Source organism: Lissotriton vulgaris, chromosome 5 (assembly GCF_964263255.1).
Source record: "Lissotriton vulgaris chromosome 5, aLisVul1.2, whole genome shotgun sequence".
In the NCBI taxonomy this organism is placed as follows: domain Eukaryota; kingdom Metazoa; phylum Chordata; class Amphibia; order Caudata; family Salamandridae; genus Lissotriton; species Lissotriton vulgaris.
Window position 1 is genome coordinate 997,558,466 of NC_141693.1, and position 25,340 is coordinate 997,583,805.

The 25,340-nt window shown below is 44.8% G+C and overlaps 1 protein-coding gene across 1 annotated transcript in view; it reads right to left on the bottom strand.

Moving 5' to 3' along the window:
* Positions 1 to 1,444: 1,444 nt before the first annotated feature.
* The window catches only part of R3HCC1L (R3H domain and coiled-coil containing 1 like), a 359,134-nt gene continuing 335,238 nt past the window's right edge, over positions 1,445 to 25,340 (bottom strand). Inside the window, exon 8 of the mRNA XM_086922609.1 lies at positions 1,445 to 3,667. Within this exon, the coding sequence (XP_086778735.1) occupies positions 3,615 to 3,667 (53 nt within the window). The 3' untranslated portion in view covers positions 1,445 to 3,614. The remainder of the gene's footprint in view (positions 3,668 to 25,340) is intronic.

Below are 25,340 nucleotides of genomic sequence, written 5' to 3' on the forward strand. Positions count from 1 at the left end.
AGGCGCTAGGGGGAGCGGGGGTGCAGCTACTGCTCGAACAGCCAGGAGTTTCTTGAAGGCCAGCAGGTCATGGGTCTGTCGTAGACGGATGGAGAGTCAGTTTGTTGGCTCAAAGGAGCCTTTTAAACAAAAGGGGTAGGGAGCCCAGTGCCTCTCCTCCTATGGGGTGATCTGTACTGGAAGGAGAGGAAGTGTGCTCCCTCTCACCTTGTGTGAAGTAGAACCAAAGTTATTTGTTTTTAAAGAAAAAAATCATAAAGTAGTGCTTGGAAGCAAATAGAGCTCAGGGGTTACTTGAGGTCATGTTGGACCGGAGTAAATCCAAAGTTCAGGCAGAGCACGATGGGGGGCTGGCCGTCTATAGGACTCATGCAGGCCACGCTGACAAATACCATGGATAGAGCAAGTGACGTGGTGAACTTTTCTTAAACGTCAAATTAGCCAGAAAGCTCAGTTGTGGGTCCCCTAGAGCAGTCTGAGAGATGATTCAGGCATGCTGAGATAATGGATTTTAAAATAATCAATCCTGGAGATCATAAAGACTGAGGCCAACTGAGCTTGGAGATGGTAAATCAGGAATGGAATACTTTTTCTTAAAGTTCTCATATAAAAATAACATGTGCAAGCCTATAAAGAAAATAACATGCCTGGCTTGAAATGAGTCAAGCAGGAAACCTAATGATTCAAGCTTGGTTGTAAACAATATTTCAGATTTGTTTGCAATACGTTTGAGAAAGGTTAAATGCCATCCAGTCGTTGACTTCGGAAAGGCAGGTAGGTGGTCATTATAGCTGTGGATGAGGGAGCCTGAAGATCAAGGTTCAGAATCAGCTAAGTGTTGTAAGCATAGGAAATGGCAAGGCAGCCTACAGATCTAATCGGCTGGGCCAATATGTGGAAAACATATGTTAAATAACTTCAGGCAAAAAGAGGTGCCATGTGAGCTGACAGCTAAGCTGAAGGGATAGTGAGCGAATCGGTAGAAGTCCTACTATGTGGGTCCATCCTGCCAGGAAGAAGGATAACCAGAAGGATTTTTGTTTCGTGGGGGCAGGAGGTGGAGGGGGTGGACTCCTGCAGGAATTCTGCAGGAGAGAGTATACAACAGCAATTGTATTTGTATTCCTGATGCGGTTGCTATGTTTCAAATGTGGGAACCAATTAACGTATTTTGGTTTCCTCAGGATGAAGTACATAATGAAGAGTGAAAACACACGAAAACCCGATTACATGATAAATTATTATTTTTAGACCGTATGGAATTTGAAATTGGAATCTAAGGACCTCAAACGCGGAAATGGTATCTCTAATGTCTATTCTTCTTATAAAACCCCAACATGTAGGAGAAATGTACTAAAATACTATTAAGTGAGAATTCGCACATCCGGGAGATGAAAAGCTGCAAGACACAAATATTGAAAAAAAAAAATGAAGCCCATTTGTGATTAAAAACATCTTTAATACAAGTTTTTCTTCACACGTCAAGGCATTACTACATGAAATGACCGTGAAAATCAACAAAGGCAGTCAGGAGAAGCCCTACTTACAAAAGTCAATTTGGTTCACTTTGTCTACAGTAATGTATTGTGTAATAAGACTTCAGAAGTTAAAATAACATAGCCAACTTTAGACTCTATAATATTACAGCCCTGCTGCACATAAATGAACATAAAACAGTACGATCACAAAAACCTGCTCTTCTCGAAAATTCTTATTCTTATTGGTGGTTAAAAATAATAAAATGTTGATGCCCGAAATATGCTTTATTTCATTTACAATAAAGGTTCGTCGTCGTTTTCCATGTAGAAGAAATAAAAACACCACTGAGTCCAGCTAAATGGGTCTGCATTAACATTAACTTCTAGCAAACTAGACTATGTATTCACACATACAGTCCAAATAGACAAATTACACATAAAAATAATTAATCAATTTGGGAAGATGTAAAAAAAACAGAAAATACACAGAAAACATAGCGAGAGCATATGTAAGGAACAAAATGCAGAAAAATAATTCCTTGGTTTTCTATTACTTTTTAACCTGATAGCAAATGTCATATCTCCGTTTCCGGAAAAAAAAGAGGCTAAGCATTGATTGGCAATAGAGTGACATGCAAGTAAGTAGCGCAGCTTTTATCATCTCTACCCGCCTTTTCCTAAATGGCTGACGCCACTTGCTTTGAATTAACAGTAAATATGAAATGAAGGAAATCTTCATACACCTTGCCAAGATGTTTAGATGCCAACGGTAAGGAAGTCTCGTGAAAACCTGTATAATGGACCCGATTAAAAACAGAAGCTTGCAGACCTATGATCAAATTAAGCACACAAAATGTGCACTTTACAATCATAGAAAGTAAACCCGAGTTACAGAATAAGGACATGGGGGGATTAAACGGTCTTAAGGTGCACTCAGGAAAGCGGAAATGTGTCCTGTATGGCTGAATTGCCAAATTCACAAGTTTAGCATTTGGTAAGGGGAGGGGCGCACTGTAAACACTGACATATCCTTTGTAGCCAAGCTCCCACCCTGGAAATGCACAAACATTTGCTCCTGTCACAGGCAGGAAGTATTCATTTGTTTCCAGAATAGGAATGGGAGACCATGGTGAATAGGAAGGGTATTCTAGTATAAAAATTGGTTTTCATACTAGAGTAATAAATAGCTGCATAATTTTGCATGGGCACTCTAGAATACTACTCTAGGATATCTACACCTTCCACAACTTTCCAGAGCTACTATAGTGAACACCTTAAAAGGCCTACATTCGCTCAAAACGTAGGAGTAACTTGGAAGGGGAAATTACATTCCTGACTTTTTACCATTGACCTTTGCGAATCAGTCTCTATTATAAAGATATGGGTTCACATAGTAACACAGAAAGATGAAAACTAAAGGGGACGCATGTGGCTGCATTCTCTTTGCTACTTTTAATATGTTTTTCCTACCAGGCCACATGGACAAAATCTGCAAGAAGACATGCTTGGACTTTTCGCAAGGGAATTGAAATATAATCGTTCTAAATTTTCCCATCCTAGACCACCTTGACAAGTACCTGCCAGAATGCAAATGGGGACACTGTTTAGGTCATGCAGTCCATAGTCAAAGAGATGAATTCCCAGAAAAAAGTTTACCTGGTATAAGGTAGCATTACTCCTATCGCTAGTCTAAAAACCCTCTGAAGTTTCAGCGCCTTGCCGGGACAGCTAAGGGCATAGTTCTGCCAAGGCAGGAAATGCTTGAAGTCCAGTATATCTGGTCTAAATGGCTTTACTTTCAAACCATACAAACAAACCAATAGAGAACTATGTTTTGACATTTGCTGCTAGAGAAGACCGCACTGAGCTATATGGAGGAGACAGTTTATAATGCACCATAAAAGCCATGACTCAGGTTAAATGGGTTGCATTACATGATAAGCTACTTGTATGTACTAAATCATCTCTTCTGCCACCTCCAGCGGAATAAATGGGTTCTTCATCCATACAGCCACATCCAGAGCAATGGATGGATTCTTCTTTGCAGTTCAGACGGTTTCTGTGCTCTTTGGATTTTCCGCCAATTCCAGATCCCACAATCACTATCCCAGTGAATGGTTTCATACAGACGTCCTGTCACCTTCCTTCCCAGGCATCTTCTCGCTGCTTTGCCTCTAATCGTCTTTTTTCTGTCAAGCAAAATATGCACGATTATTATTGCTAACATTTCATAATATATTTTGATTCACTCCAAACCTACCAACATTCTACATAAATCACACAATAAAAATAGCATACATATATATTAAAAAAATCCACACTTTGACCCAAATTAACAAAACATAAATTTTTCTCTATGATCCAAGAGCCTGTAATCTGAGGGGAAAAAAATTCTGTAGAAAATATAATTTAGGGAATAACTGAAAGCACATTTCACTGTTTACGATGCTACACCTGATGCTCCACATTGATTTTAGAGTGTCAAGGTCCGCTAAGGCACCCCTGTGAAAGACAACAGTGGCAGCTGACAGAGAGAAAAGGACATGAACTCCCAAAGGATAACCAGATATCCCAGGTACTGTTGAATTTACCCCCAAAAATGTAGACATCCTCTCCAGACCTAGAGAACTTTCAAAAAGTATTTGCCAACCTCTTACTTAGGATCACTCTCCAAACTTCTTGAACACATCAAGAATACCTGTTGCCTCAAACAGTTTTTAAAGAATCCCTCCATTCAAAAATGAATTTCGGTTGCAAACTCTAAAACTGTGCCACTTTGAGAAATCAGCACGGTGCTCAACCAGTTAGTTGCAAGTGAGCTTTCTACTAAAATAACCCTTTTCAGTTGTCCAACAGGTCCTCAGCCTCGGGTAACAAATCGGTGCACAGTACACCAGTTCCTATTAAATTTTAGTGCATTTTATAAGGCACTTCTTCAGTTTCGAAGCACTGTAAAACAAAAGACATTAAAAGTAGCCATTTTATGCCACTCAACGTATCAGCGTTTAGGAAAATGGATGGCTGAGTTGGCCTTTCCAGACTCGAAATGGTTATCTGCCTACCACTGCTTTGTTCCAGCGGTGAACGTACAACTTTTCTGACCTATTCTTCCAACCTTGACCAATACCAGCAAGTCTTGATAACTGCACACAACTTGCAAAAAGTTGGACTTCAAATATTACTTCCCCAAGATTTGGGGTGCTGAACATCCTCTTGGTCTTGCTATGATTTACCACATCCTTTATCAACAGATGGAAGAGTAGATCATTTAGTGCTCTCTAAAGCCACAGTTCTGAAAGACCAAACATCGCTTTGAGATGTGCATGAAACTGCGCAGGGGCCATTTTCACCAAGCTGCCGAGGGAAGTGCTTCTGAACAAAACCTTACTCCGATCCGAGTTGAAAATGTTGAACAGAATGGAAGCCAACCCACAGCCTTGCTATCCACTAGCACACCTACTTGCTCTTTCAGTACAGTGACACTTCTTGTCTCTCTTGACAAGTTTTTTCGTATTCTTATTCCATAATTTAGCAGGTTTCAAGAGCAGTGATGCAGGAAGAAAGCATGACAATCCTGATTCTTCAGCAGGGGGGTAAAGCAAGCCCTTTTGAAAGCAGGATGATTACCACCACAAAAGACCGGAATGTAAATGATCTGAGACAGCCTAGGAGTTGCTACCCCACATGCATTCTTGACATGTTTAACCAGACGCAGGTCCAACGTAGAGCCAGATCTAAAAGTGCACTACACACATGCATGACAACTCAAGAAAAAGCGAGAACAGGGTTTAGGTAGTCTGGTGAGATTGTGTAAGTGTAGATATGATGTCTGAAACCAAGATATCTTCTGTAACAGTCCTACTAGGAGATAAACTCTTCCGGATATAGCAACGTTTTTATAATAAACAAAAACAAAGAACATCAAAAAGCGACAGCTTGTGATGGATAGAGAGACCAAGCCCAATTCTCACTGCACCTAGAAGGGAAACGCTACCTCTTGTCCAGGGAAGCCCGTGTGTGGCAGGAAACCGGCACGCAGGACCAGGAACCGAGTCCCCCCGCCGCCGCCTCTCACCAGCAACGCGGCCGCTGAGCGGGGGGACTACAACCCCCAGGAGCCTTTGCGGGGGCGCGCCGAGTGTGACGCGGAGGCAGGAGGCGCTCAAAACAGCAGCGCGCCCGGAGCGCCCTGAGAGACCAAGCCCAATTCTCACTGCACCTAGAAGGGAAACGCTACCTCTTGTCCAGGGAAGCCCGTGTGTGGCAGGAAACCGGCACGCAGGACCAGGAACCGAGTCCCCCCCGCCGCCGCCTCTCACCAGCAACGCGGCCGCTGAGCGGGGGGACTCCAACCCCCAGGAGCCTTTGCGGGGGCGCGCCGAGTGTGACGCGGGGCAGGAGGCGCCCGGAGGCGCTCAAAATAGCAACGCCCCCTCCGCGTAGCGGGACGCGAGCGGGACCAAGCGCGGGGCTAAGCCCGGGCAAAGGGCGGGCCCTCTACGGCCCTCATTGGCCAGAAGAGGCTGGGCTGGGCCCGAGGTCCTGGACCTTTGTCTGAGTAAGTAGTGATCCGTCTACTACCATAGCCCCACCATTGTTATCTCTGCATGATGGCCACAGCTGTTGTTAGCCCTGCTATTGCTGGTATGGACAAACATGGGGGCATGTTAAATCGAACCCTGGATGACTATTTTCCTAAAATGGCTTCTGAGGGCAATAAAGAACTGCTGTTAGCAGAGCGGCGGGCAGATCGTCGTCGTTCAATTGAACGTATCAAAAAAAAAACCCTGTCTGAACCTATTATGTCTGTCACCTTGGATGATGATTCGAACACCATATTGACAGGCAACATATCACCAACTGCTAGTGTGCCCCTACTACTTAAGGAATGTTTAGCCCCTGCCGTGTCACCTACGCAAACCCAATCAGAGCCACTAACTGTGACACATGATCTCCCTAGCACACCTAAAGCTTCTAAAATTATGATTTCGCCTACAATTAGGCCAGGCAAGGTAGTAAGAGGCCATTACCACACAAAATACATGGGTCTCCACCTTCCAAAAGGAGACGGAAAAAAACGGACACAAACAAGCCTAAATTAAGTCACACCGAATTTGGGAAGAAGGTGAATCCTGTTACTACCACGACTATGGGAGAACCTGCTAACAAGCAAGTAATAGCATCAGTTCCAAACCCCCCAACACTCGTGACACCATCCTCCCAAGCAGCCATAGAATCTGATATCATCCATATCCCAATGGAAGAAGGACTGCAAACCAGCCTCCCCTAAGACTCTCTTGGACAACATAGAACTGATTGTGCGAAGTTATATGCTTGCCTTAGCTGGAAGACTTAAGGGAATGGAATTAAGGTTGGGGAAAATAGAGGGGGATCTGACAACACTTGGAAATTCTGTCAGGTCACTAGGGCCTCTGAAAGTGTTACACCCTCAAAAAGCTTTTACGCCAATGCATACCCTCCCAAAAGATGCAGTGGCTGCAACACCCTCTACCTCCACTATTGACAATAATCAGACAGCAGCTATTCCAGCTACTTCTAACCATTTGCCTACAGGTGTATCATCATCTGTTGGCAAACCTCTTACTAAACCCAAGCCAAAACAGATAATAACATCTATGGGTAGACCAAATATAACACCAATCAGTAACACTGATACTCCAGCTAATACCCTGGCAAGGGAACCAAGTATCCCCCCAAACAGACCAACAAGATTAGAAGAGAATTAGATTAGTCATGTAAGAGGGGGACAGGCCAGGAGACCACCTATGGAACTCCAGCCGGAAGCTCTACCGTACGTGGTTGTACTTACTGGGGTTCCTGAACTGTCAAGTGGTAAACGGGAAGGTTATTTTCAACTAAAAAACAAGATAATGCACTGGCTATCATTGTATAGACCCAAAACTAACCAGGTAAATGGTGAAATAGTCCATGTTCGTCGCTTGTCTTGGTTGGGTGGAAAAACAAAGGACATAGGGGGTGGTGATGTTGTTGTAAACTTCAGGCATAGAAAAGCAGTTCAATACATTTTGAATTGGCCTTATGGCAATGAAAATAATTGTATTGTACCGCGTCCTTTGACCTATTTCTACCCAAGATCTACAGTATTTCCCCCCCAATATTTTTAACCAATAATACCCATTTCACCAATCACTTTTTTAACATGGAGACTGCCAGGAATCCCGCATACATGCATCAATTAGCTCCAACTCCTGTGATGCAAGGGTGGAATACTATACCGACTAGCCACAATACAGGGGAAAATGGAAAAATGACTCATTTGATGCCATTTACTCCCTTAGAGCTATCAAACAGGTTTGAGGCATTTAGTGGCATGGAGGAATGTGATTGATGTTTAAAGAGCACAGAGGATGTTAGGGGGATTGAAAATGTCCCATGCACCACGGAGTCTTACGAAGAAAAAGGAACCAGTTGTTCAAAGATAGGGTTACGTACTGTTGTAATATGTGACGATGCGAATAGCAGTTTGCATGTTGTTTCACCTGCAGTGTCTCTTGGGACTAATGAGGGATCTCCATTGTTTACAGCCGCCATAAGGCTAGAAAGTAGAGATGATGTTAGGGGGAATGAAAATGTTTCATGTATTGTGAGATATAATGAAGAAAAAGGGACTAGTGGTCCTACGATGGGCTCACGTGCTGTTGTTATAGGCAATGATGAAGTTAATAGTAGTTTGTCTGTTGTCTCACCTGTAGCGCTCCATGGTCCAAATGAGGGACCCCCCTTGCTTACACTTGTTTCATGGAATATAGCAGGGGTGCGTGCGAAACTATGCGATCCCGATTGGAACGAATACATGAACACTTTTGATATTTGTGTGTTACAGGAAACATGGGCCACAGTAAAGATGCATAGGGTTGGCTATAAAACTTATCAAATAGAAGCTGTGCCTTCCATAAGAGGTCGCGCATCTGGAGGTCTGCTAATATGGATCAGTGTTTCCATCAAAATAGGCATAAAAATGCTTAACACTGATTCTCCAGACATTCTTGATCTGGAAGTAACCACAGCGGACAATAGGGTGATTCACCTTTTTAATGTGTAGAACAGCCCCCAGTCTTCCCACAAAGAATCATCATGTATAGGGAAGCTAGAGTCACTTATGGATTCATTAAAAATAGACGCAAGCGTTATCTTATGCGGGGATCTGAACTGTAACTTCGAACCAATTACAGACATAGTTCAACTGTTCGAAAACGAGGACACTGCCAATGGAATACCAGCCCTGAATGAAAATAGAATGGTGGCTGGCACTGCATTGGCTTTGCAGATCACAAGGTTGTTGACTTCTCATGGCCTGAGAGCATGTAACGGGCGTATGCCATCTGACAGCCCGAAAGCCCCTACTTTTAAGGGACGTGAATATGAAAGTAAACTAGATTATGTTATAGTCTCCCTAGACCTGTGGCCCTTCACAGTAGATTTAAAAGTCAAAGAGAGATATGAAAGTGACCATTGCCCTCTGGAAACGAGCTTCCAACAAAGCATGTTAAAGGGGTTGGGAGTCACGGAGGGAGGCCATAGCCCAGCATCCTCATCTATAAAAGATAACATTGTCCTTAGTAATAATCGCAGGGCGGTTAAATGGGCCTACGTACTGGAAAAAGAGGATCTATTGGCCAACATATACTGCACCTTTGCAGACACCCTAAACTCATATTGTCCCTATAGCTGCGACCCCAAAGAATTTATTAAATTGCATAAATCCCTTTTCAGCAAACTATTAGAACTTCTTACAAAAACACCCAAAAAAGGTGCAGGTACGACTAATGCAAAAGCTACAGGTAAACCTTGGTATAACAGGGAATGCCGTCTTTCTAAAACTGCACTGATTAATGCTGTTAAAGGGGAAGGTCCATTAGAAATTAGAGATAAAAGGAAGGCTTATAACAAAATAATAGTAAGAGCGAAATCCTCCTGGGATGAGGAAATATGGCTCAGTATGTTAACAGCCGCCAAAAACAAGGACCAGAGACAATTCTGGGAACTAGCAGCTAAGGAAAACAATCGTGAGAAAGGCTCTAGGGAGGTCTACCTAGATGAGGATACTTGGGTCAAACATTTTACATCACTATATGCAGCTAAAACTCCAATTGATGTTGTTGCAACAGACGTATTCACTGTCACAATACCAGCTAACACCCACCCGGTAGTGTTTGATATACATGAAACAGAGACAGCAATTGCCACGGTAAAGAAAGGGAAGGCGCCTGGACTAGATAAAATTCCGGGCGATCTCTATCTGTATAACGTTGATGTTTGGGCACCCTACTTGAACCATCTATTTAACATAGTTGCGGCTAGCGACCATATTACGGACACATGGAATGGCGCAGAAATTATTACTATTTTTAAAAAAGGGGATCGTGGCGACCCAGCCAATTATCGCCCCATTAGCCTTTTAGATATAACACAGAAGATTTATGCTAGACATATTTTAAATCGAATAAACTCATGGCTGGAGGACGAGTCAGTTTTATCCAAATATCAGGCGGGATTTAGGAATAAAACAGGTACTATAGACCAGGTACTTAGGCTATGCTGCTTGTACTGGAAATACGTTATTATCCGCAAAGGTCACTTGTATGTGACCTTCGTAGACCTACGAGCAGCATTTGACCTAATTCCTCGCGATCTACTTTGGAAAACTCTGAATAGGCAAGGGCTGCCAGGCGAATTGCTAAAACTTGTGATGGGCTTGCACCAGGAGAATTATGCCAAGGTTAGGTGGGGCCCAAATGGGGAACTTACAGACCCAATCCCCATAAAACGGGGAGTACGCCAGGGATGCGTACTGGCCCCCACACTTTTCTCCCTTTACGTAAATGATATTGCAGCCTATATGGAAAATTGTGATAACGATTCGCCCCGATTGGGAGGGGAACGTGTTGCGTCCCTCCTTTTCGCGGATGACACAATTTTAATTTCGCAAACGCCGCGCGGCCTACAGACCCTTTTAGATAGGTTCCAACAGTACTGCACCTTAAAAGGACTAGAAATCAATATAAAAAAAACAAAATACATGGCTCTAAACCCGCACAAAACTTTTAAAAGGAATTTAATGTTAAGCGGTCAAAAACTAGATTACGAGCACAGTTTTACATATCTGGGAGTCCTGATAGATTATTTAATGGGATGGGGCCCACAACTAGTGAAATCAAAACTGGTGTTTAAACAAAACTGTTTTCCAATATTGCAGAGACACAACAAAAGTGTGAATAAGGCAGTCACCCCAGCAGTAGAGCTTTTTAGATACAAGGTCCAATCAGCCGCACTGTATGGGGCGGAAATCTGGGGGCCAGTATGTAAGAAAACTTTTGAAGCACTGGAGAACAAATTTATTAGGGGTCTTTTAAAAGTTCCCACCAATACCCCACTGATACCCTTATTTCTTGATCTAAATATCAAACACACAGATCATCATGCAATATTGAGACCAGTATTGTTGTGGGTTAGACTATGGACAACTATTGAACTATCTGACTACAAAAACGGCTTGAAAGAAGTCCTTGAGCTTGATAGCGACAGGAACATTTTTTGGTTCAAGCATGTAAAAACCTGGTTAATCAAGCTCGGATTAACACACTTTTGGAACGAGCCAGGATCTTTAAACTCAGTCTCAAAGAAAATAGTCAAACTGTCCTTTTGGTCATATGTGAGCCACGATTCCGTGTATACAAGAACACACGGTCCCCTTACAGAAAAATTCCTTATGGTAAAAAATGAGGCACCTTTTGAACAATTTCTTGACGAAATCCAGCCACCATTGGCCAAATCTCTGTATATAAAATTCAGATATGGAACATTGAGGTCCAAGGTAACTGAGAAAAGATGGGGGAAGACAGATAACGACTATTGCAGTTTATGCACCAATAATCAAAGGGAGGATATTTATCATATACTGTTCTTCTGCCCTAGCTACGTTAAGGCAAGGAAAAGATGGATAGTCCCCTTGTGCCGTAATATTGGCTCTATCTCTCATAGGGAAGCTGGTAAGATCCTAAGTACGGACACCAGCCAAGTAATTGTGTTCGGAATCAGTAAATTTTTATTGGCCGTTTACTTTATCAGATGGAAATTAAACCTTTCATTTTAAATAAAGAAAAACTGCCATCCTGAAATCTTTCAAATCATGAATTGTGTCTAGCTATTTGTGTCTTCTCAAATTCCCGGCTGTTATAACCAATTTAATGTTTTTTAATCTGATTTTTAAACATTTTAATATATTTATTTAACTTCTGTGTCAAACACAAATCTGTAATCTTGTGTGTCCAAATATGATGAAATGTAGACTTTATAATAGGGTGCTCAATTATAATGAATTGTAAGTTCTATATGTGGTGAATTTTATCATGTTTTGTTTATATTTTATTGTATCTTTTATGTTGCAATGCAACGAAATAAAGATTAAACTTGAAACTTGACAGCTTGTGAGGGATAGATGTCTAATGGACCATAGTTGAGAGAGTTTTCAACGATGAAGAAGAGCTTGTTTCAAGCATTAAGGCTGTTGCAAATCTAGTATCCTATTTAATAGCTTTCCCAGCACTTGATTCAATCTGTTTGCTAATAGCTTAGAGATGATTTTATAGTCCGTATTTAGCAGGGTGATCGGTCTATAAGAAATAATAGTCTCAGGATTTCTATCTTTTTTTGCGAAATCTGACCACCACATCTGTATCAAATGAGAGCGGGATATTTCCTACTTGTAATATATGATTTGCTAGTTTAATAATATATTTACTTAAAATACGTGAAAAACTCTTTAAAATACTCAGCTGGGAGACCACAAGCTTCCCCACCGCTACAGACTTCACCATTAAATCTACTTCTTCTGGCTTAAATTGGAAGATTTATCGAACAGGATGTCCTGGTATCTAATCTTGGTATCAAAATATTGCACACAAAATCTCTAAGCCGATGCTTTATTCACTGACTGTTCAGTCCCATATATTTTCCTATAATGCTGCCTAACCAAATTTTGTATGGCTTCAGGATCGGTGCAACGAGCATTAGTCTCTGTATCATAAGGTGAGTGAATGGAGTGTTCCGCTTTTCTTTCCTGAGACGGCCAAACTGAAAACCGCACAAAGGTTACAGTTATGCTTTGCTTGAAAGATAAACCTGTTCATAACAGTATCTCAGTGTCGGAGGGATGGTCGGAAGCAGAAGCGAGGAGGCCGAATGTGTTCAATATTGGGGTTTTATTGAAATTAAATGCCAAACTTTAGAAAGACACGGATAGTCTGGTAAACAGTTTGTAAGAGGAAATGACTTCAAAGGGATTCTGGTTTCCCAGGACTGGAACCTCCCGATGCTTTTCTTTCCTACCGGTTGCTGCAGCTCTGTGGGGGTCAAGAAGCCTTTTACGGGTTTCTTCAGGTGTCTCAAAACCTATTACGGGTTTCTTCCGGTCTGTAGTGATCCAGAAACCTATTACAGGTTTCTTCCGGTCTGTAGTGATACAGAAACCTTTTACGGTTTTCTTCCGGTCTGTAGTGATCCAGCAACCTATTACGGGTTTTTGCAGGGCTGCTTGGGTCCCGGAATAAACTAAAAAAAAAAAAAAAAAAAGTAGCGGTCAATATAGGTTCTTGGAGTGTGTGGGTACCGTTACCAAATCCTGACGTGCAAAAGAAAGAGGGATAATTGAAAATGGCGGCACTTAGGACAATCAAGTCGGGAAGTCAGTTAAGGGAAGTGCAGGGAGAATGCAAAAACAGGCTATAGGCATGAATGGTATATAACTCTGGGGTACGATAGGGTGGCTGAGCTTCTACTCCAGGTCTCAGGGTGCCGTCCCGCTCTACCTAAAACGCCTGTGTCCAACTCCTACCCTCAGTTACACTCTCCTTCCCTCCCCTCAGTCCCTTGTCCCGTACCTCTGGGAGCCACAACTCTTCTGGGTTGTGGCAGCTCGTACGTCCTCCGGGACCCACCACTCCTAACTCCACGTCTCGAGGGCTTCTTCGGTTTCCGCTTCTCTGGCGTTGGCGTTGTTCCTGGGCTGTGTCTCCATCTCTCGGTCGTCTGGTCCTGGATTCTCCTCAGCTGACGCGCCTTCCGTCCTGTTTCCGCCCTTTTTCCTGCCGGACTTGACCTTCTGCCAGCGCTCCTGATTTGATCCTGTGGCTTCCCGTCCTTCCTTCCCGATGGATGATTACATCTGGGTTACTTCCGGCGTTCTGCGGGAGGAGGGGAGAGGGTTCTATTAGCGGTGGCGTTCCTGGGATGTCTTCATCTTGCAGACGGTAAGGGCTCCATAGAGCATGTGGCGGTGTTCTCGTCATTGGCAGGGCTGGCCCCAGGGAGTCCCTCACACTCTGCATCGGTTGTTTGGTCCCCTCGAGTGTCTACATATTAATAGCCAATCTGTGCTTCACATAGTTGGCATGAAATGACTTTAGTTGAAGCTCTAGGGCCTAGGCCCTCCCTTATTTTTCTAAGAACTCTCTTCTCTAATATGTCCCTCTAAATCAGATGAGCATTAATAGTCGCCTTAAAGGCGTCCAGAAGCATTTCTACACTTGCAGTGCCATCACTATTTTCAAAATATGGCACAATCTCTTTCTCAAGTGCCTGAAGCCAGGCTGCCTTTTCAATTTGAATTTGTTAAAATACCCTCTAACTGGAGAACAAACCTTCCTAATATCAGACAAATGCACCTCAACTAACAAATGATCTGAAAAGCGGTTAGCTAAATGATCATAATGGCGTACACCGCAATCAATGGACGTTAAAAAATAATCCAGATGAGCAACTGATTTATATCTATTTGACACGCAGGTATATTCTCATCGTACAGGAAATGTGGTCAGCATGGATCAAATAAATTGAAACTGTGAAAATCCTGAAAAACTCAGGCAGCTTTAAGGTTTATTCTGTTTATTAGTGGATGTTGATGAATCCAAATCCGGATGTTGGAGAAAATGATAATCTCCACCTAAAATTCAATTTACCTGGAAGGGGCATAATAGAATGAAATAACTGCACCAGTGGGCCAGGATTATCTTCAATGGGAGCCTATATTGTCGTTAACGTAACCGCTTCCCTATCTATCCGGCCGTGAACCAATGCCCACCTCCCTTCTTCATCGGTCTGAGAGAAGCAAACATTCCATCTTAACCGTTTATTGACAAAGATTGCCACACATCTATGTGCATATGAAAAATGATGTAGTCTTGATTTTTATCTTGCTTTATATGAGTCTCTTGAAGCAAGACTATGTCGCGGGAATGACTTTTAACCCACGTCTCTATAGCCTTAACTTTAACATTATTGTTTACTCCAGTGATACTCAAAGTGCTGCCCTCCTAAACTTTACATGCGGCCCCCCAGGTTAACAGCAGTCCGGGGCTGCTGTTTACTCGACTAAACACTAACATTAAGAACATGTTAAATAAACGAGCAAGCATATATTTTCAGCTAAAGAGAAGACATCTTGCAACCAACCTGTAAAAATATGATAGTCTTTTTAAAATTCAAAAAGGGTATTTCATTAACATGCAGAACCATTTCTCCTTAGTATATGAGTTTATATCAGTGCATTGCGAAGTATTATTTTAAAAGTGATAGTTTTCAAACATGTATTTAGAAACATTCATTCTTCCTTCCTTCCACCCTGACAACAATGCCAGTGTGAACAAAGAGGCAAGTCAGGTGTTACAGGCACCCTCTGGGTGGCCTGGGTTCCTCTTATTTATGAACAACATTATAGTTTATTAAATCAAACACAGGAGAAGAGATTTTGTACAGCGCACATCCAGAAGATATGTATTTGGAGCTCCTCTTAAATGTAATAATGAAGGAAAAGTGAAATAAAACACTGCCTCAGATCACACAATTTGGTAAAGCCGGGAATAATCCCAGGTTTTTTGATTATACGTTGTGCAATATATATATATATATATATATATGCCGAAAGGCATAAAGAGCAGCGGCTGCCGACAGGGACTGGTCCCAGGTTCGGACTCGAGCAAACAACATCGGTTTGTGAGGGAATCGTGGCAAAAAAGAAATATGGCAGAATAATCAAACATCGCCCACCGAAGGGATACTACTGAGAGACTGGGCTGGACTACAGGAACCAGAAGGCTCGGCATTGAAATTGAACGTCACACCCACTGGAAGGTAATCATGAATAATAAAATGAGCTAAGCTGGCGCTGCTAGTGCAATCACATTCCTGAGATGTTTGCCGTGCTCCTCCTCTGACGAAGGCCCAAGTGGGGCTGAAATGCATTAGGACATTTGGAGCGTTTCAATTAAACTTGAAAATTCACTGCGATGTGTGCGGCTCACTTCTTTCTTTTAGAAAGGTGCAGGTGATATATGTATATGTATATATATATATATATATATATGAAGAAACTCCCTTCCGAAGAAAAGAGAAGCGGCCACACGGGGAGTTTGGGTTCAGGTATCCGTTTTATTCAGAAGTCCAGGTAGCGGCGGATGCATTTCGGCTTGAGAGCCTTCCTCAGCGCCTTCATCCTAAACGAGTCAATCCCAATCAGCTCCCATCTGTGATAAAATATCTCCAGGCTCAGAGTTCCCTCCCTTTAACGCGTTCTGCGCAGCGTCTGTAGTCCGTGTTGATTGTAGCGGACTCCATGTCCCAGTATGCACTGTCTCGGCATACCTGGGTTGCTGGTGTAAGGGAGTGGAGTAAATGTAGTTTTGCGCCTCACAGAAGGGCGGGGTGGTCGATGGACGACGAACTCCACAGTGCCTGTCCCGTGTCCCCGAGGTCTGCAGCGCCTTTCCTCTCAGGTCAGTGTGGGAACAGTGGCGGTCAAATGCGAGACTGTTTGCCTGTCGAGATAAAATATCTCAGTCTGTTTCCGCTTCTCCGAGATTCATGGCGGACTCATGGGATTATCGATACCTCGAGTGTCTTTGTGCTGCAAGCAGCTTGTTGCCAGTAGATCCCATAGTCACTTTGAAGCTGCAGGGCCTGCCTTGCTGCGTGTCTGGCTCCACAGATTAAATGAAGAAACTCCCTTCCGAAGAAAAGAGAAGCGGCCACACGGGGAGTTTGGGTTCAGGTATCCGTTTTATTCAGAAGTCCAGGTAGCGGCGGATGCATTTCGGCTTGAGAGCCTTCCTCAGCGCCTTCATCCTAAACGAGTCAATCCCAATCAGCTCCCATCTGTGATAAAATATCTGCAGGCTCAGAGTTCCCTCCCTTTAACGCGTTCTGCGCAGCGTCTGTAGTCCGTGTTGATTGTAGCGGACTCCATGTCCCAGTATGCACTGTCTCGGCATACCTGGGTTGCTGGTGTAAGGGAGTGGAGTAAATGTAGTTTTGCGCCTCACAGAAGGGCGGGGTGGTCGATAGACGACGAACTCCACAGTGCCTGTCCCGTGTCCCCGAGGTCTGCAGCGCCTTTCCTCTCAGGTCAGTGTGGGAACAGTGGCGGTCAAATGCGAGACTGTTTGCCTGTCGAGATAAAATATCTCAGTCTGTTTCTGCTTCTCCGAGATTCATGGCGGACTCATGGGATTATCGATACCTCGAGTGTCTTTGTGCTGCAAGCAGCTTGTTGCCAGTAGATCCCAGAGTCACTTTGAAGCTGCAGGGCCTGCCTTGTTGCGTGTCTGGCTCCGCAGATTAAATGAAGAAACTCCCTTCCGAAGAAAAGAGAAGCGGCCACACGGGGAGTTTGGGTTCAGGTATCCGTTTTATTCAGAAGTCCAGGTAGCGGCGGATGCATTTCGGCTTGAGAGCCTTCCTCAGCGCCTTCATCCTAAACGAGTCAATCCCAATCAGCTCCCATCTGTGATAAAATATCTGCAGGCTCAGAGTTCCCTCCCTTTAACGCGTTCTGCGCAGCGTCTGTAGTCCGTGTTGATTGTAGCGGACTCCATGTCCCAGTATGCACTGTCTCGGCATACCTGGGTTGCTGGTGTAAGGGAGTGGAGTAAATGTAGTTTTGCGCCTCACAGAAGGGCGGGGTGGTCGATGGACGACGAACTCCACAGTGCCTGTCCCGTGTCCCCGAGGTCTGCAGCGCCTTTCCTCTCAGGTCAGTGTGGGAACAGTGGCGGTCAAATGCGAGACTGTTTGCCTGTCGAGATAAAATATCTCAGTCTGTTTCCGCTTCTCCGAGATTCATGGCGGACTCATGGGATTATCGATACCTCGAGTGTCTTTGTGCTGCAAGCAGCTTGTTGCCAGTAGATCCCATAGTCACTTTGAAGCTGCAGGGCCTGCCTTGCTGCGTGTCTGGCTCCGCAGATTAAATGAAGAAACTCCCTTCCGAAGAAAAGAGAAGCGGCCACACGGGGAGTTTGGGTTCAGGTATCCGTTTTATTCAGAAGTCCAGGTAGCAGCGGATGCATTTCGGCTTGAGAGCCTTCCTCAGCGCCTTCATCCTAAACGAGTCAATCCCAATCAGCTCCCATCTGTGATAAAATATCTGCAGGCTCAGAGTTCCCTCCCTTTAACGCGTTCTGCGCAGCACCTGTAGTCCGTGTTGATTGTAGCGGACTCCATGTCCCAGTATGCACTGTCTCGGCATACCTGGGTTGCTGGTGTAAGGGAGTGGAGTAAATGTAGTTTTGCGCCTCACAGAAGGGCGGGGTGGTCGATGGACGACGAACTCCACAGTGCCTGTCCCTTGTCCCCGAGGTCTGCAGCGCCTTTCCTCTCAGGTCAGTGTGGGAACAGTGGCGGTCAAATGCGAGACTGTTTGCCTGTCGAGATAAAATATCTCAGTCTGTTTCCGCTTCTCCGAGATTCATGGCGGACTCATGGGATTATCGATACCTCGAGTGTCTTTGTGCTGCAAGCAGCTTGTTGCCAGTAGATCCCATAGTCACTTTGAAGCTGCAGGGCCTGCCTTGCTGCGTGTCTGGCTCCGCAGATTAAATGAAGAAACTCCCTTCCGAAGAAAAGAGAAGCGGCCACACGGGGAGTTTGGGTTCAGGTATCCGTTTTATTCAGAAGTCCAGGTAGCGGCGGATGCATTTCGGCTTGAGAGCCTTCCTCAGCGCCTTCATCCTAAACGAGTCAATCCCAATCAGCTCCCATCTGTGATAAAATATCTGCAGGCTCAGAGTTCCCTCCCTTTAACGCGTTCTGCGCAGCGTCTGTAGTCCGTGTTGATTGTAGCGGACTCCATGTCCCAGTATGCACTGTCTCGGCATACCTGGGTTGCTGGTGTAAGGGAGTGGAGTAAATGTAGTTTTGCGCCTCACAGAAGGGCGGGGTGGTCGATGGACGACGAACTCCACAGTGCCTGTCCCGTGTCCCCGAGGTCTGCAGCGCCTTTCCTCTCAGGTCAGTGTGGGAACAGTGGCGGTCAAATGCGAGACTGTTTGCCTGTCGAGATAAAATATCTCAGTCTGTTTCCGCTTCTCCGAGATTCATGGCGGACTCATGGGATTATCGATACCTCGAGTGTCTTTGTGCTGCAAGGAGCTTGTTGCCAGTAGATCCCATAGTCACTTTGAAGCTGCAGGGCCTGCCTTGCTGCGTGTCTGGCTCCGCAGATTAAATGAAGAAACTCCCTTCCGAAGAAAAGAGAAGCGGCCACACGGGGAGTTTGGGTTCAGGTATCCGTTTTATTCAGAAGTCCAGGTAGCGGCGGATGCATTTCGGCTTGAAAGCCTTCCTCAGCGCCTTCATCCTAAACGAGTCAATCCCAATCAGCTCCCATCTGTGATAAAATATCTGCATGCTCAGAGTGCCCTCCCTTTAACGCGTTCTGCGCAGCGTCTGTAGTCCGTGTTGATTGTAGCGGACTCCATGTCCCAGTATGCACTGTCTCGGCATACCTGGGTTGCTTGTGTAAGGGAGTGGAGTAAATGTAGTTTTGCGCCTCACAGAAGGGCGGGGTGGTCGATGGACGACGAACTCCACAGTGCCTGTCCCGTGTCCCCGAGGTCTGCAGCGCCTTTCCTCTCAGGTCAGTGTGGGAACAGTGGCGGTCAAATGCGAGACTGTTTGCTTGTCGAGATAAAATATCTCAGTCTGTTTCCGCTTCTCCGAGATTCATGGCGGACTCATGGGATTATCGATACCTCGAGGGTCTTTGTGCTGCAAGCAGCTTGTTGCCAGTAGATCCCATAGTCACTTTGAAGCTGTAGGGCCTGCCTTGCTGCGTGTCTGGCTCCGCAGATTAAATGAAGAAACTCCCTTCCGAAGAAAAGAGAAGCGGCCACACGGGGAGTTTGGGTTCAGGTATCCGTTTTATTCAGAAGTCCAGGTAGCGGCGGATGCATTTCGGCTAGAGAGCCTTCCTCAGCGCCTTCATCCTAAACGAGTCAATCCCAATCAGCTCCCATCTGTGATAAAATATCTGCAGGCTCAGAGTTCCCTCCCTTTAACGCGTTCTGCGCAGCGTCTGTAGTCCGTGTTGATTGTAGCGGACTCCATGTCCCAGTATGCACTGTCTCGGCATACCTGGGTTGCTGGTGTAAGGGAGTGGAGTAAATGTAGTTTTGCGCCTCACAGAAGGGCGGGGTGGTCGATGGACGACGAACTCCACAGTGCCTGTCCCGTGTCCCCGAGGTCTGCAGCGCCTTTCCTCTCAGGTCAGTGTGGGAACAGTGGCGGTCAAATGCGAGACTGTTTGCCTGTCGAGATAAAATATCTCAGTCTGTTTCCGCTTCTCCGAGATTCATGGCGGACTCATGTGATTATCGATACCTCGAGTGTCTTTGTGCTGCAAGCAGCTTGTTGCCAGTAGATCCCATAGTCACTTTGAAGCTGCAGGGCCTGCCTTGCTGCGTGTCTGGCTCCGCAGATTAAATGAAGAAACTCCCTTCCGAAGAAAAGAGAAGCGGCCACACGGGGAGTTTGGGTTCAGGTATCCGTTTTATTCAGAAGTCCAGGTAGCGGCGGATGCATTTCGGCTTGAGAGCCTTCCTCAGCGCCTTCATCCTAAACGAGTCAATCCCAATCAGCTCCCATCTGTGATAAAATATCTGCAGGCTCAGAGTTCCCTCCCTTTAACGCGTTCTGCGCAGCGTCTGTAGTCCGTGTTGATTGTAGCGGACTCCATGTCCCAGTATGCACTGTCTCGGCATACCTGGGTTGCTGGTGTAAGGGAGTGGAGTAAATGTAGTTTTGCGCCTCACAGAAGGGCGGGGTGGTCGATGGACGACGAACTCCACAGTGCCTGTCCCGTGTCCCCGAGGTCTGCAGCGCCTTTCCTCTCAGGTCAGTGTGGGACCACTATATATATATATATATTTATATTACCTACTGGCGGTTGCCAGTAGGTAGTTATAGTTAGGATTATTTTGTATAGGGATTTTGCAACATTCTATTGGGAATAACTTTGGCGCCGGTTGAGGAATCTGCCTGAAATTTTCCTCAAATTTCCTTCCCTGAAAGTTTGGGGGGGGATTCCTCAAGTGGGGGCCGAGATAAAAGGGGGGTCCCAAAACGTGTTTTCTCATGTTAATTTCCATAGGGCGTTTGGACTCACTTTTAGCCCGAATTTCCACAAAACTTGGCAAAATTGTCGGGACTGGTAGCCCGATGTGCCTTTGCTAGGTCTCAAGATATGTGCTCCAGTGGATTTTGAGTAATTTAGGTTAAAAAAATATATATATCTTTAAGAGCGCCCCGGTACGCGCACCGGGGCACGCACCAGCACGCTACGCGAGTTCGCGAGCGGAAAGCTGATTGGCTCTCGGGTGTCTGTAAACATTCCAAACAGTCCGGAGCGGCCGCCATCTTGTGTCTCGGTAGGATCGAGACACAAGAGGTGGCAAAAACAAAGAGGGAAATGACCAAAAGGGGGCAGGATAGACCCCCCCTGACGCCCTAGGCTTGATGTGGGGGCCATAAAAGGGACCAGCGGGGCAAAAATTATTATTTTTTTTTCGATTTGCGCGGGGGAGCGCCCGGTACGCGCACCGCGGAGCGTACCATGGGGAAAAAAGAATGACAGAGTTTTTAAAAAATGTAGCATTTTTTTATAAATTGGAGGTAGTTCTAAAAATAACTTTTTTTATTCTTTTTGTTGTTTTATATTCTTTTTTTGTTTTTTGGAACATTTTTTACTTTTTTTGGCTCTTATGAACAGTTTTATATTTTTTTTGTATTTTTTATGGGGACAAACAAAAAACAGGGAAATGTAAACAGCTCAACTGGAGCAAAAAAAAAACCAGGAAAAAATTAAGGCTTCTTTCGGCACCGGTGGTTGTCTCCAGCACGGTTTATGAGTTTGATGCTCTGCTCCCCATAATAAATGGTAGTCCCACAAAATATACAAGTCATCTTGAATTCTCCAAACTGGCGTTGGATGCTTGGGACCATTTCTCTAGTTTCAGGACCCGATGGAGTGGGTTGTTTAGAGGTGCTCGGAGAAGATTGGGGAGGGTTTCTGGTCACTTCTCTAACCTCTGCTGCAGAATAGTTATTGGGGTGCTTTTGTTGCATGTGGCGAAGCATTGTGTGATTCCCAAATTAATATTTTTTTGCAGGGTTCCCCCTGGAAAGTTCAACGCCACAGATGAGACAGGTCATCTTTGCAGCATTAACTTTTTTTGCACCCCTTGGGATTTAAAAAAACTCCCATATAAAGTGCTCCTTAGGTTTATATGGGGGATTGTCTTCAGGCAGTAACTGCCTTCTCTCCTCCTCCTCCTCTTCTTCTTCACCACCAATGTGATGTTGTGGTGGTCCTTGTGGTGGTGGTGTTGGTGGTGGTGCAGATGCTCCAGCTGCTGCTGCTACTGTAGCCATTTCTCGATCAATAAAAGCAGGTCTTCCTCACTCAAAGAACAAAGTGAGAATGAGGAAAAAAGGTGGGGGCTTTCATCATTTGGAAAACAAAACTGTTCTGAACCAATGAAAAGTGTTATTTTCAGGTCACATGAGCCGGGCTTTCATCATTTGGAAACCAAAACTGTTCTGAACCAATGAAAAGTGTTATTTTCAGGTCACATGACCCGACGCGCTTACGCTACGCGCCCCGGTGCGCGCCCGGCGGCGCTTACGTAGCGCGTTCGTATGCGCGTGGGTGCTCCCGGGTGCGCTTACGCCGTGCGTATGACACGGATGCGCGATACGTCACGATGATGTTTTCGTTCGCGGCATTAGCGCTAACGGGACGCTCCCCGGTACGCGCACCGGGGCGCGCTGCAAGACTGCGCTCACCGGTGCGCTCCCCGGTACGCGCACCGGGAGCGCTCCAGGGCAAAAAAAAAACAACAATATACATAAAGGAAATTTTATTACATAAATAAACAATATAAACAATATAGGAATCATTATAAAAAATATTAGATTTTATAGTTATAGAAATTTGCTATTAAAAAACCTTTGAAATTCATTGAAAAAAACAGGTTTCACACCAGTTATAGTTAGGAATTAGCATTTCAAAAACCTTTGAAATTCACTGAAAAAAACATAGGTTTCACTCCAGTTATAGTTAGGAATTAGCATTAAAAAACCTATTCAATTCACTGAAAAAACCATAGGTTTCACACCAGTTATAGTTAGGAATTAGCATTTAAAAAACCTATTAAATTCACTGAAAAAACCATAGGTTTAACACCAGTTATAGTTAGCTGGAAATTTTACTTGTATAAAATCATTGAAATTCCCACGTTATAGTTAGTTGGACTCACTATAACTTGCGCGTGCAATGCACTGCTGATGACGTCACATATTACATCACTCATGACATGGTCAGTGACCTCACTCATGACATCACTGATGACACCATCCAGTGAACGTGGGTCTTTCTGAAAAATAAATATGTTTTATATATGTATATGCAAAAGTCGATGGAAGAATACATTTTTAAATAAGTGTTTAAATGGATGTTTTTTTTTTAAATATTGATTGGTTAACTGGCTTATTAAGTGTATCCTAGTGAATACATATATTAGTGAGTAATGTTTAAATATTTAAATATATGTATTAGTGTTTCACTTTGTGTATAAGTGGCTGCATGGGTTGGTGAGTAGCTACATGTGTGTGTATATGGGTTATTAGATATTGTTTTTAGTATCAGTGAGAGTGTCTGTATGGTTTGGTGGGGGTATGACTTAGCACATAGATGCATGAATGACTGACTCTCTGTTTGTATGTGTTTTGAACACAACATATGTGCGGGACTGTATGGGTGGATGAGTGTGTATATGTGTGTGTTATTAAGTGAATGACTGTCTCACTAGTGTCTTTATCAGTAACTACATATGTTTTAATCTAGTATATGTGAATATTGATGTATATAAGTGAGTATATGTGAGAGTAAGAGATTGTAAGAGTTCCTGTTTAAATAAGTATGTGTTTCTATAAGTGATTGTTTAAGAGAGTAAGTATGTGTAAGTTTCCTTAGAAGTAAGGTGGTAGTGTGTGTATAGCTGTATATGCAAATAAATGGATGTTCAAAAGTTTATTTGCATGTGTATGTGTGTGAGTAACTTTTGGATGACTGTTGATGTGTAACAGGATGTATAGGTGTATTACTACATATGATGAGTGAGTATATGTATGAGTGGCTGGTACTGGAGGCTGCAGCCGCGGCCCCTCGAGCTTGGAGGAAGAGGAAGAGCCGGTGAGCATCGCTGGGAGCAGTGTGGAGGTGTGCTGCGGCAGTGGTTCGCTCCGGGGAGCTGCAGTGCAGTTGGTGGAGCTTGCCTTGCAAAAACGCTGGCGACTGACGACCCGGTGTGTGGACCTCAGGTGCGGATGGTAGAGCTTGGAAGCGCTGCGACTTGACAGAGGAGCGCGGACTTTGGATAGTTAGTTTCAGGTATGTTTGTTGGAGCTGGGAGGTGTCGTCGCTCGATGGAGGAGTGCTGATTTGGGGACTTTGTTGGCGGATATTAAATCTGAGGACCATTTGGCAAGTGACTTGGGGCCCTCTTGGGGGATATCGGACCCTTGCCGCCAGCAACCTAATTGGACCTCCCCTGTCTCACCTGGGGAAAGCTTGTTTTACCGCTGGTCCCTGCCTTCTGTCTCCCCCCGCTGTCGCAGCCTGTGACATCCCGGCGCGGCCGCCGAGCGGGGGACACTACGACCCCCAGTGTCCTTTGCGGCAGGAAGCCGCCTGATCCCGTTTCCGCGCCTGCAGGCGCCTTAAAGTCAAGAAGCAGCCCCGCGTCGCGGGACGTGAGCGGGACGTGCGCCGGGCTAAGCCCGGGCAAAGGGCGGGCCCTCTGTGGCCCTCTGAGGCCTGGGGAGGACGGGACGGGCCACCCCCTTTGGTTCCTCAACAAGAGGAGGCACATCGATTTGAACTATACATTGACACTCTATGGACAGTTTATTTTCCCCTTAAAGCCATCATCATCGTTTATATAGTACCATACTGTATTATGACACGCAAGGGGACCAATAAGAAATCTCCTTCACAGCGCGACCCAGGTCAGGGGACCTTAAATTTTACTGTGACCAGTACAACATTGCCCACCTCTAGCGAAGCAGAGAATGACCCGCGCCAATCCATAGATACTAGTCAATCTCCCGCACTGATCCCTGATAGTCCGCAGAACTTGCCTTTTTGGGAGGAAATAACCGCTTTGTGTCACACGAAGTATGCCCCAGTGGTATCACCATCCCCCGTAAAAGGCATCAGCACCATTACCCCAATTAGGAAACCTTGTGACTCATCTTTACCATCTCAAAAAGACAATACCCAAGGTATTGCATTGTTTCAGGGCCCAAACGCTAAAAGGAAGCATGACGGGACTAATGACAGCGGGAATCATCCGAAAATACTAAAACTGTGCGCTGGTCCTACATCGCCAGTCACTAACCCCACCTTAACTACGGTGGAGGCTGGAAAATGTGACGACCAACTATCTTCTCCCCGTTTCCCTTTATTGTCTCAGTTAGAGCTATTGTTAA